The sequence below is a fragment of the Nerophis lumbriciformis genome, linkage group LG12 (assembly GCF_033978685.3).
Source record: "Nerophis lumbriciformis linkage group LG12, RoL_Nlum_v2.1, whole genome shotgun sequence".
Taxonomy (NCBI): domain Eukaryota; kingdom Metazoa; phylum Chordata; class Actinopteri; order Syngnathiformes; family Syngnathidae; genus Nerophis; species Nerophis lumbriciformis.
Window position 1 is genome coordinate 30,839,708 of NC_084559.2, and position 12,390 is coordinate 30,852,097.

Genomic DNA, 12,390 nt, shown 5'->3' on the forward strand with positions numbered 1-12,390 from the left:
AAAATTGCCACACGAATTCACCAAAGCTGGGACAAGGTAAAAAGGATTTCCCCATTTTGTTTTTTATTGTAGCAACATGGTTGTTAACATTTTGGAGAACGCCAAAGGCAAAGGCACTTTTGTGTGTGTGCGCGCGTTGACAGTTCAGCATACCGTTGTTGTTTTGTTACCCCCTTGTTATGTTGTTTTGATATACAGTATATTTCAGGTATTAAAATGTCTTCAAAGTGTGCATTCTTTTTACTAAAATAGGGAGTTTTATCGAGTCTACAACCAATTATTAATGTGTACATTGTTTCTTATGGGAACGTTTCAGTTTACTGCTCAGTGGCCTTGTAATTAGAGTGTCTGCTCTGAGACTGGAAGGTCGTGAGTTCAAACCCCGACCGAGTCATACCAAAGACTATAAAGATAGGACCCATTGCTTCCCTGCTTGGCACTCAGCATCAAGGGTTGGAATCGAGGGTTGAATCACCAAAATGATTCCCGAGCGCGGCCACCGCTGCTGCTCACTGCTCCCCTCACCTCCCGGGGGGTGAACATGGGGATGGGTCAAATGCAGAGGGTAATTTCACCACACCTAGTGTGTGTGTGTGTGACTATTGATGGGACTTTAACATTACGAACCATGTTCAAGAACCAATTAAGTTTTAAAATCGAGGTTCCACTGTATTTCCTAAATGAAAAAATGTTTTCAATGTTAATTTTTTTGCGTCCGAATCATTTCAGATGCACCATCACAACACCGCCTCCCAGAACGCACCTTCAGCGTGCTAAACCTACAAAAGGTGGTACATATTATATGTGTCAAGATGTGGACTAAGGTGTGTTTGTTTTCCCGAGATGCAAGTAAAGCTGGATGTGGCATGGCGTGAAGGTAAAGACATTATTTATTTTACACTAACAAAGGAACAAAAAGCGCGCTCAAGGCGGAAGTACAAACTTTGACTAATGAAACAAAAAGACTTGCACGTGGGCAAAAAACTATGGACATGAACAAAAGTCGCTAACTGTGGCATGAATAGAAAAAACTTACTTGACATGGCATGAAGTGCGCAGAGGTAAACAGAGTGAGAAAGGATAATGTCACCAGGATGAATAACAGAAACAAACAGGCTTAAATAGCAGTGACATGATTAGTGACAGGTGTGCGAGTGCAAAGCGTGACGCCAAACGTGGAACAGGTGAAACTAATGGGTAACCATGGAAACAAGACAAGGAAGTGAAAAGGCAGGAACTAAAAAGAGTCCAAAACCCAAACAGAACATAACTTAAACAAAACATGATCCAGACATGACAATATGTGTGTACTGCATGTCAACAACATAACAAAACCCTGCCGGGTGGACCATGTGATGCCGTAAATGCGGAGGGAAATGAGTGTTTCCATGGTGACAGCTGGTATACACACAAAAACCTAATTTAAATAGCCCACTATTAGTACACACAATTATTTAGGTTGTACATGCAGTTTAGCACGTGTTATTTGGATCTTAGTAGATCAAGACGCAAAACAGCGGCTGCAAACTTCTTCAGGCTTGATAGATCACATTGCGAGTGCTAAATAATTATATTTGTGTCTGCTCCTCACAGCCCTGTGGGTGTTCTAAAAATCAGCATATATTCAGTGTATGCATGAAGGCAAACACGCACAAGTTTAGTAGATTAGCTTTGCGCATATTATCAAGTACACATTAATACACACAAACCTTTAATAGATCAGCGTCTTTTACCGACTTATTTATTACGTGTATTTCTGGGAAGTATTCAAGTTTAAAACAACTTGCTTTTGGAAAAACTCTTGTGTTGTGTGTCAAACAGTGAGCAATTCTCCCTTGTTCCACATTTTACAACCTACTGAACTGTGCATCTTACATCAAAATAAATAAAAGCCTCATGCTTTACAGTAACGTGTAATTATGTATAATTATGTATGATGCAGACGTACCCTTATGAAGATCAGTGCACTGGAGTCTCCTACTTTGTACTTTCCTTCTGACACCTTGATCATAGGAAACTGTGCAGGACAGGAACATCGGCCCAGAATCTCCCGGACCTGGGGAGAACAAAAGATGACACATGTTAAGTCAGTGGTGACCACTTCCTGTACGTGGAGTCAAATGAGGTCATGTTTAGTAGTCAGTGATTGTGACCTTTGCTAAGAGCACGCAACACAATGAGTCTATTACGTGGTGCTGGAGTGTGCGTCACTTTCCTGCCCGTCTTAACATCTCCTAGGTGATATGGTGCCTCACCCCTTTATTCCACCACAATAAAAGCCCTGCTCAGGTGCATCTCTCAAGATTATCTTGGTTTAAAAAAAAAAAAAAGTACAAAAACAAGCAGACATCTTTGTGAATATGCACTGTTCTTCACATGACATTGCATCATCAAATCAAAAGTGGAATGGAGGCTGCGATGGTGGTGGTGATGTCAGCAGGCCAGCGCCGCCAGCTGGATTTTGAATTGCAATTTCGAGCCAGCGCCCTTGCTGTGGTCGGGGCTGCTTATTAGGCAACCGGAGTCAGACACGACTGCAGGGTGGGGCAAGATGTGCCTGAACTGCACCGCCCTGGCTTCTCTCAGGATTGGACAACTCACATGTTGTCCTTGGCCTCGATCTCAAACTAAAGTGTGCGGGATCTTGTTGGATTGAAGAACATAATGCAGCCAAACATGCAAGATGTAACTTTTCTTTAAGTGTGGCGGCGTGGGCTTACTATTATGCAAAATTTGACTTTTATGACTCATACAACAATGCATGACAATGAATATCTGACAGATGTTTCCCTTCTTTCACATATTTACAGTAACTATCATGAAATATAGAGTACAGGCCAAAAGTTTGGACACACCTTCTCGTCATTCAATGCGTTTTCTTTATTTTCATGACTATTTACATTGTAGATTGTCACTGAAAGCATCAAAACTATGAATGAACACATGTGTAGTTATGTACCTAACAAAAAAAAAGGTGAAAAAACTGAAAACATGTTTTATATTCTAGTTCCTTCAAATTAGCCACCCTTTGCTCTGATAACTGCTTTACACACTCTTGGCATTCTCTCGATGAGCTTCAAGAGGTATAGTCACCTGAAATGTTTTTCACTTCACAGGTCTGCTTGAAGCTCATAAAGAGAATGCCAAGAGTGTGCAAAACAGTAATCAGAGCAAAGGGTGGCTATTTTGAAGAAACTAGAATATAAAACGTGTTTTCAATTATTTCACCTTTTTTTGTTAAGTACATAACTTCACATGTGTTCATTCTGTCATGATCCGTGGTCCGGATCATGTTTTGTGTTTTCTGTCAGTTTTGGACTCCTTTAGTTCCTGTTTGTGCACCTCTGAGTTGTTACCATAGCTGCTTATTATTTTCACCTGCCTCTTGTGTTTGGGACGCTCACCTGTTACTCATCAGAGACACTATTTAAGCCTGCCTTTGCCGGTCACTCGTCCTGGCTTCTTTGTTTGCGTCACGCTACTATTACGTAAGTTTTTCTTGTCTTTAGTCTGTGCTAAGCAGTAGCCTTAGCTTCAAGTGCGATCGGCACCTTGTTCCGTCGGTTTGTTTTCTGTTTTGTACCTCGTTGAGTGTTTTTTAAGATTAAATCATGTTCCTACCTGCAAGTCCTGTCCGGAGTCGTCCGTTTGCATCCTGGGAGAACGAACCTCGCAATAAGCTGCGACCCACACATGACACATTCATAGTTTTGATGCCTTCAGTGACAATCTACAATGTAAATAGTCATGAAAATAAAGAAAACGCATTGAATGAGGAGAAGGTGTGTCTAAACTTTTGGCCTTTACTGTGTATTTAATAAATCCTCTCCGGTACTATAGAAGCAGCAGTTTGCAGTCCGCTCGACAACATTTAGGACACATCAGCGTAACATGTTCTGTAGACCATGTCCAAAGGCAATCCCTCAAAATGAAAGAAAACATAAAACCTGCGCCAGACTGAAATAAGCATACGCTATCGATGCTTCATTATGGCGCAATGCTGACTCAGCAACCAGCAACAAGTGCTTGGCAGTGATTTTTACAAGTAACTTCTTGTTAGTAATGTTGCGTCCTGACAGAAGCGCACAGAGTCTGACACACTTTTTAAACTTTATTGTTGACCTTAACACACCAAGAGGAGCTCTCATAACAAGCTAAGCAGTAACCATAGAAATATACAGCTGTGCGCCATCTTGTGGAAGTCATTGGCAAGACTGCAGGAGCAATACCGTATCATTGTACTTACAGTATGTAAATTAATAGTAACATTGTTTACATTAATTACATTAGTGTGTGCCCATTGTTGGGCTGCGAAAATACCAAACATACTTGTTTCTGGGACCGCAGCGGTACTCAGTTGTAATACACTTTTCCACCACTTGTGGGAGTAATGACAATATCAAACACACAGGAGAAGTCTGGAGCTAAAGTCATAGAGAAGTTTCTTAAGCGCAAAAATTACGACTAAAGTAGTGTATTTTTATTTGCACTTTAATTCTATTGGCAGTTTATTCAAGAAACATACCGCATTTTTCGGAGTATAAGTCGCTCCGGGGTATAAGTCGCACCGGCCGAAAATGCATAATAAAGAAGGGAAAAAACATATATAAGTCGCACTGGAGTATAAGTCGCATTTTTGGGGGAAATTTATTTGATAAAACCCAACACCAAGAATAGACATTTGAAAGGCAATTTAAAATAAATAAAGAATAGTGAACAACAGGCTGAATAAGTGTACGTTAAATGACGCATAAATAACCAACTGAGAACGTGCCTGGTATGTTAACGTAACATATTATGGTAAGAGTCATTCAAATAACTATAACATATAACATGCTATATAAATATTATATGTCTAGTCTCTTACGTGAATGAGCTAAATAATATTATTTGATATTTTACGGTAATGTGTTAATAATTTCATACATAAGTCGCTCCTGAGTATAAGTCTCACCCCCGGCCGACTTATAGTCCGAAAAATACGGTACACATTATTAGTATTTATTATTGTTTTAGTTATAATTTATTTATTTTAGCACTGTGTAATTGTATGAACCTCCAGTTTGTATGAGTCCCTTCTTGTGCAGTATATTTGATTAGTAATGTTTTTGTAATCAGCCTGAGCTAAGCCTCGATAATAATCTGTATGATTAACAGATGGTTTAATATCATCTGATAAGGTTTCACGGTGGCAGAGGGGTTAGTGCATCTGCCTCACAATACGAAGGTCCTGAGTAGTCTTGGGTTCAATCCCGGGCTCGGGATCTTTCTGTGTGGAGTTTGCATGTTCTCCCCGTGACTGCGTGGGTTCCCTCCGGGTACTCCGGCTTCCTCCCACCTCCAAAGACATGCACCTGGGGATAGGTTGATTGGCAACACTAAATTGGCCCTAGTGTGTGAATGTGAGTGTGAATGTTGTCTGTCTATCTGTGTTGGCCCTGCGATGAGGTGGCGACTTGTCCAGGGTGTACCCCGCCTTCTGCCCGATTGTAGCTGAGATAGGCTCCAGCGCCCCCCGCGACCCCAAAAGGGAATAAGCGGTAGAAAATGGATGGATGGATGGAAGGTTTATCCTGTTAAACTGTAAGTAGGTAAGATACAATTATTGAATATGATTAAAATCAAGTGTAAGGCTACTAATTCAGTGGTAATATTTGAGTGGGTCCCGGTCCCCTCTGTATTGGAAAAGGTTGAGAACCCCTGAATTGCATCATGTCAGCATTTAATACAAAATAAAAAACTCATGACAAATAACAAAAATAAATAAATCTTTGAACACTACGATTCTTGAAAGGCACGTAAATGACCAATTTCTTCATAGAACACATGACTTGTAATGGCTGTTGGGGCAGGTCTTGACTCATCCATCCATCCATTTTCTACCGCTTGTCCCTTTCGGGGTCGCGGGAGGTGCTGGAGCCTATCTCAGTTGCATTCGGGCGGATCATGTGAGATGGTAACTTTGCTGACAAAGCGAAGCAGTAGGCGGAGACGGGGCCGCTGGGTCTACAGATCTCTACTGGTGCGTGCCATTTGTTCTAGGAAGTCGGAATTTCCGAGATCCTAGTCGGAAATTTCAACTAGGACGCACCCGTTGTCGGATTTCTTACTGGGAAAGTCGGAGAGTCCTTAGTAATTCCGGAGTTGGCTTCAAAGATGGCAAACAATAGGAGAACCTTTTGTAATATCCGTTTTGAGCATTTCTTACTATTTTTCGTGACTAAATCAACCGTATATGACGTATTGTTGGACGTTTATACAGAATATGGTAATGTTACTGTAGTGTAAATTCAATTGTTTCATGTTTTATATGTTTTACATCGCTAGCAATTGCATCTGTGTTTCCTTTCCATATATCGTGTTTGAAAGTTGAAGAAGTACTGCATATTTTTTCAAAAGTTGTTTATATTCAAACAAAGCAAGAGCAAATATATCTCTCCTGAATGTGGCCATTTGGATGTGGACCTTGTACCTGGAACACTAATAAGTTGGCTGTGATGTCATTCTAAAGCTCCGACTTCCGACTTCTGAGGTTGACTGGACGCGCCATAACAACAACAACACATCACTTCCTCTTTAAGCCCTAGTGACAGTTACAGCGAGCAAGGTTGCATTTACAAATCCCGCATTATGAGCATCAATATTACAACACAAAAGTCGCTTTTTGTATATTGTCTGTGTTGCCGCAATAATTCTGACAATTTTACTTCCTATTTTGGAATGTATTACAGTGCAACCGGAAAGTATTCACAATGCTTCACTTTTTCAAAATGTTGTTATGTTAAAGTTAAAGTTAAAGTATCAATGATTGTCACACACACACTAGGTGTGGTGAAATGTGTCCACTGCATTTGACCCATCCCCTTGTTCATCCCTGGGAGGTGAGGAGAGCAGTGAGCAGCAGCAGTGGCCGTGCCCAGGAATTGTTTTGGTGATTTAACCCCCAATTCCAACCCTTGATGCTGAGTGCCAAGCAAGGAGGTAATGGGTCCCATTTGTATAGTCTTTGGCCACTGAGCAGGCCTTGTGGTTACAGCCTTATTCCAAAACGGAATAAATTCTACGGACAACACCCCATGATTACAAAGTGAAACGTTTTTTGTTTTTTTATTTGCAAATGTATTAAAACTAAACAAAAAACAAAAAAAATACAAATACATAAGTACTCTTTGTTGATGCACCTTTGGCAGAAATTACAGCCTCTAGTCTTTTTTAATACAATGTCACAAGCTTAGCACACCTATCTTTGGGCAGTTTCCCTCATTACTCTTTGCCCATTCCTCTATGCAGCACCTCTCAAGCTCCATCCGGTTGGATGATTGTTGGTTTCAAATCTCTCTAGAGATGTTCAACTGGCTTCAAGTCTGGTCCCTGGCTGGGCCACCCAATGACATTTACAGAGTTGCCCTGAAGCCCTCCTTTGATATCTTGGCTGAGTAATAGGGTCGTTGTCCTGATGAAGGATGAACCGTCGCCCCAGTCTTTCTTCAAGAGCGCTGGAGCAGTTTTTCATCCAGGATGTCTCTGTACATTGCTGCATTCATCTTTCCATCCATCATGACTAGTCTCCCAGTTCCTGTTGCTGAAAAACATCCCCACAGCATGATGCTGCCACCACCATGCTTCACTGTAGGGATGGTATTGGCCTGGTGATGAGCGGTGCCTGGTTTCCTCCAAACATGACGCCTGGCATTCTCATTATTAGTCTCATCAGTCCAGATCATTTTGTTTATGAGTCTTTCAGGTGCATTTTGGCAAGCATTTACAAAGGAATGGCTTTTGTCTGGCCACTCTACTGTGCATGTTTTCCATTTTTTAAGTACAGGTTAAGCATCAGCACTGTTTTTCCAAGTACCGATTTGGTACTACAAACCCCGTTTCCATAAGAGTTGGGAAATTGTGTTAGATGTAAATATAAATGGAATACAATGATTTGCAAATCATTTCAACCCATATTCAGTTGAATATGCTACAAAGACAACATATTTAATGTTCACACTGATAAACCTTTTTTTTTTTGTTGCAAATAATTATTAACTTTAGAATTTGATGCCAGCAACACGTGACAAAGAAGTTGGGAAAAGTGGCAATAAATACTGATAAAGTTGAGGAATGCTCATCAAACACTTATTTGGAACATCCTGCAGGTGAACAGGCAAATTGGGAACAGGTGGGTGCCATGATTGGGTATAAAAGTAGATTCCATGAAATGCTCAGTCATTCACAAACAAGGATGGGGCGAGGGTCACCACTTTGTCAACAAATGCGTGAGCAAATTGTTGAACACTTTAAGAAAAACCTTTCTCAACCAGCTATTGCAAGGAATTTAGGGATTTCACCTTCTACGGTCCGTAATATCATCAACGGGTTGAGAGAATCTGGAGAAATCACTGCACGTAAGCAGCTAAGCCCGTGACCTTCGATCCCTCAGGCTGTACTGCATCAACAAACGACATCCGTGTGTAAAGGATATCACCACATGGGCTCAGGAACACTTCAGAAACCCACTGTCAGTAACTACAGTTGGTCGCTACATCTGTAAGTGCAAGTTAAAACTCTCCTATGCAAGGCGAAAACCGTTTATCAACAACACCCAGAAACGCCGTCGGCTTCGCTGGGCCTGAGCTCATCTAAGATGGACTGATACAAAGTGGAATAGTGTTCTGTGGTCTGACGAGTCCACATTTCAAATTGTTTTTGGAAACTGTGGACGTCGTGTCCTCCGGACCAAAGAGGAAAAGAACCATCCGGATTCTTATAGGCGCAAAGTTGAAAAGCCAGCATCTGTGATGGTATGGGGGTGTATTAGTGCCCAAGACATGGGTAACTTACACATCTGTGAAGGCGCCATTAATGCTGAAAGATATATCCAGGTTTTGGAGCAACATATGTTGCCATCCAAGCAACGTTACCATGGACGCCCCTGTTTATTTCAGCAACATAATGCCAAACCACCTGTTACATCAACGTGTCTTCATAGTAAAAGAGTGCGGGTACTAGACTGGCCTTTCTGTAGTCCAGACCTGCCTTCCATTGAAAATGTGTGGTGCATTATGAAGCCTAAAATACCACAACGGAGACCCCCGGACTGTTGAACAACTTAATCTGTACGTCAAGCAAGAATGGGAAATAATTCCACTTGAGAAGCTTAAAAAATGTGTCTCCTCAGTTCCCAAACGTTTACTGAGTGTTGTTAAAAGGAAAGGCCATGTAACACAGTGGTGAACATGGCCTTTCCCAACTACTTTGGCACGTGTTGCAGCCATGAAATTCTAAGTTAATTATTATTTGCAAAAAAAAATAAAGTTTATGAGTTTGAACATCAAATATCTTGTCTTTGTAGTGCATTCAATTGAATATGGATTGAAAAGAATTTGCAAATCATTGTATTCGGTTTATATTTACATCTTGCACAATTTCCCAACTCTCATGGAAACGGGGTTTGTAGTATCAGTTAAAATGTAATCAACACCCGTCCCTTCTTGTATGTTCCAGACAGTTGTAATTCACAGTTTGTGAACTTTAATAATGAACCACACATTTGTGAAGCAGACTGTAAAGGCAGGACTGGCGTATTCCTGGAACTATACAAAAATAGACTACTGCTGGTGTGTTTGGTCTAGATGACATCATGTGTTGAATAACTTTTCTGCATTCATTCTGTTTTCAGGAAGAAAAAGAAGTATTTAGAAGAGTCTTAGTCCCTTTGGGGCCCTGATCTTTGACTCCTAGAATAAGGAGGGTGGATTCCCAGCTGATACCCCCCCACCTCCCTCGGTCACCTTCACTCTGACTGAGCAGGCCTACGTTTTTCTTGTTTTGCTCAAGTCTGCTTTGTTTGCTTACATTTCTCCAGTGCGTGCGCCCGCCCTCTTTCTTTCTGCGAGCCTCTGCTCTGTCACTCTGATTTTTTCTCATTTTGTCAGTAGCGCCGCTTGGAAAAAACCCAGCCTGTGAGTTAATGGAACGATTGCCATGGCAACAGACACACACACACACACACACACACACACACACACACACACACACACACACACACACACACACACACAAAAACACACGGTCTTCCTTTTTCAACGATTCAGTTTGGCATATTTTTTTCATTCTTGTCTCCTCTCAGCTGTTCGGCTGAGGTCACATGTTTTATAGCCTGACATTTGTGTAAGGCCTTTCCTTTTCAAAACAAAATGTGTGCTCTTCCCAAGCCGTTGCTGAATCGACAGGGCGACACACCAACGCACACACACACTACCACCAGATAGAGGGGGAGGAGAAAGACAAGGTCAGGTGGGAAATATTCAGAAGAGAGGTGCCTGAAGGCGGTGCAAAACTGACGGATGCATTATAGATGAATGCCGGTCACAGGAGACGCTTACGGCAGAATCTGCAGATGTTCAGCGTGGAAAAAGAAGGGAAGAACTGAACGATCCACAGCATGCCCCTTCCTATCCTAACACAGGAATGTTTTTTGCAAAAACAGGCCCACTACCTTCTCATTCTATTATGAAGAGATTGCTCAGACAGTGGAAGAACATTTTCTCAGACAAGTCCTATCTGCTTCATTCCTTTCCTTCCTGGCCTGCAAAAGCCATGAAAGAGCATTCATGGCAGAGATCCACTGATACCGAGGGCCGAGCCGACCCCCAGGGATGAGGAGTAGGGGAAATGGGAGGAGGAGAGATCAAGATTTCGCATGATATTCCCCGTCTTTTTCACTCCATGTTGCACTGACATGATCCAGCTCATGAGTCAACACGCTATAGGCTTAGTGCTTTTGATCAAACATAGGTGTGTTAGCCCACAGGAACAAAACTCATGTGGTACAGGACATGATTATAACCAAACTTCAACAATAAAAACTAGAGATTGTAGAACCTCCCTGCACAGGTATTTACATGATTTGATGTCTGTTTGTCAACTGCAGGGAGCAACCTGAGCATAGAGCACACATAAAGATTGGAATGGTGATGATTTGGCACTTTTTAAAGGTAAACTGCATTAAAATGTGTTCTCTTTTGTCATGACTGGAAATTCCCAATGACATGCATGGAAAGAAACTAGGTCATTCCGACTTGACTGGATGATATTTTTGGATCTTTTGCAGCATCTACCACACAGAAGGACTTATTTCTTCAATTACTAAAGATACACTGATGTCATATTTAACCAGAACACATACAGTTGCATTCTAGATTGTCCAGTCCTCTTATTTTTAATGCATAAACTTTCGATATGGCAGATTGGAAAACAAAATAAGAGGGGTGCTTTGAGGAACGCCTGAGTTATGTAAATCACAAGTTTGGACCGCAGTGTTCTATGTTTGCTAGCAAGGTTAAAATGTAAATGCAAGGATCTGCCAATGTGTTTACAGTGGTCCAAGTACCTCGATACAACAAGGGCACTCTAGTGTTTTTAGGAATTTGCTACAGAAATGTTTGTCTCCCCAAGTTCTGAACTGAACTCGAGGGCCGTTATAGTGTTATTTCCGGGCCGCCAGTTGAATAGCCCTGATAGTCTATACTTTTTAGTTTTGGCATCAAGTTGAACATTTTTGTATCATGATAAAGCCATTGAACTTATTTTTTCAAATAACCTGAATATCCAATGAATATCATTTAGGATTTTGTGTGCAACTGTACACAGAAACAATATTTTAGTGAAAATATGACAGTGACAATGACTAGCTATGAATGTTTGTTATGACTGATTTGTTTCTCTTCTAAAATAAATGCATTATATGAAGTTATAGCTTAGCTAAGCACAAAGCCTAAATGAAGAAAAATGCTTATTGACTCTCCCATAATATCAATTTGTTTTTGAGTAATGCGTAGCTAACTGTACTAGGTCCGCCCCATTTTGTGTTACGGTGCGGATGTTCTCCCGAAATGTGTTTGTCATTCTTGTTTGGTGTTGGTTCACAGTGTGGGGCATATTTGTAACAGTGTTAAAGTTGTTTATACGGCCACCCTCAGTGTGACCTGTATGGCTGTTGACAAAGTATGCATTGCATTCACTTGTGTGTGTGAAAAGCCGTAGATATTAGGGATGTCCCGATCCAGGTTTTTGCACTTCCGATCCGATACCGATGTTGTTTTTGCACTTCCGATCCGATACAGATACTGGCCGATACTGGCCTATCCGAGAATGTATTAAAGTTTAAAGTTATTTAACCTACTTAGTTGTCAGATTCATGTTGAAAAGGGTTTTAGTACTCTTGATAACAACTAGCCAGCTGAATTAGGTGAGTTTGAATAACAAGAAACTGACCTGTTTATTCAAGGATAAGCACAAAATAGACAAAATTATACATGACAAAGAGAAATGGCATCATTGAACAGTAAAAAAGTGAACAGTATAAAGTGCAAATAATGCTGTAAACATTATTTAAAA

The 12,390-nt window shown here is 41.0% G+C and overlaps 1 protein-coding gene across 1 annotated transcript in view; it reads right to left on the reverse strand.

The window, feature by feature from the left end:
• gas2l1 (growth arrest-specific 2 like 1) overlaps positions 1–12,390 on the reverse strand; it is an 85,097-nt gene that overhangs the window by 43,011 nt on the left and 29,696 nt on the right. The window contains exon 2 of the mRNA XM_061986339.1: positions 1,949–2,056. Coding sequence (XP_061842323.1) covers positions 1,949–2,056 — 108 coding nt within the window. The remainder of the gene's footprint in view (positions 1–1,948; positions 2,057–12,390) is intronic.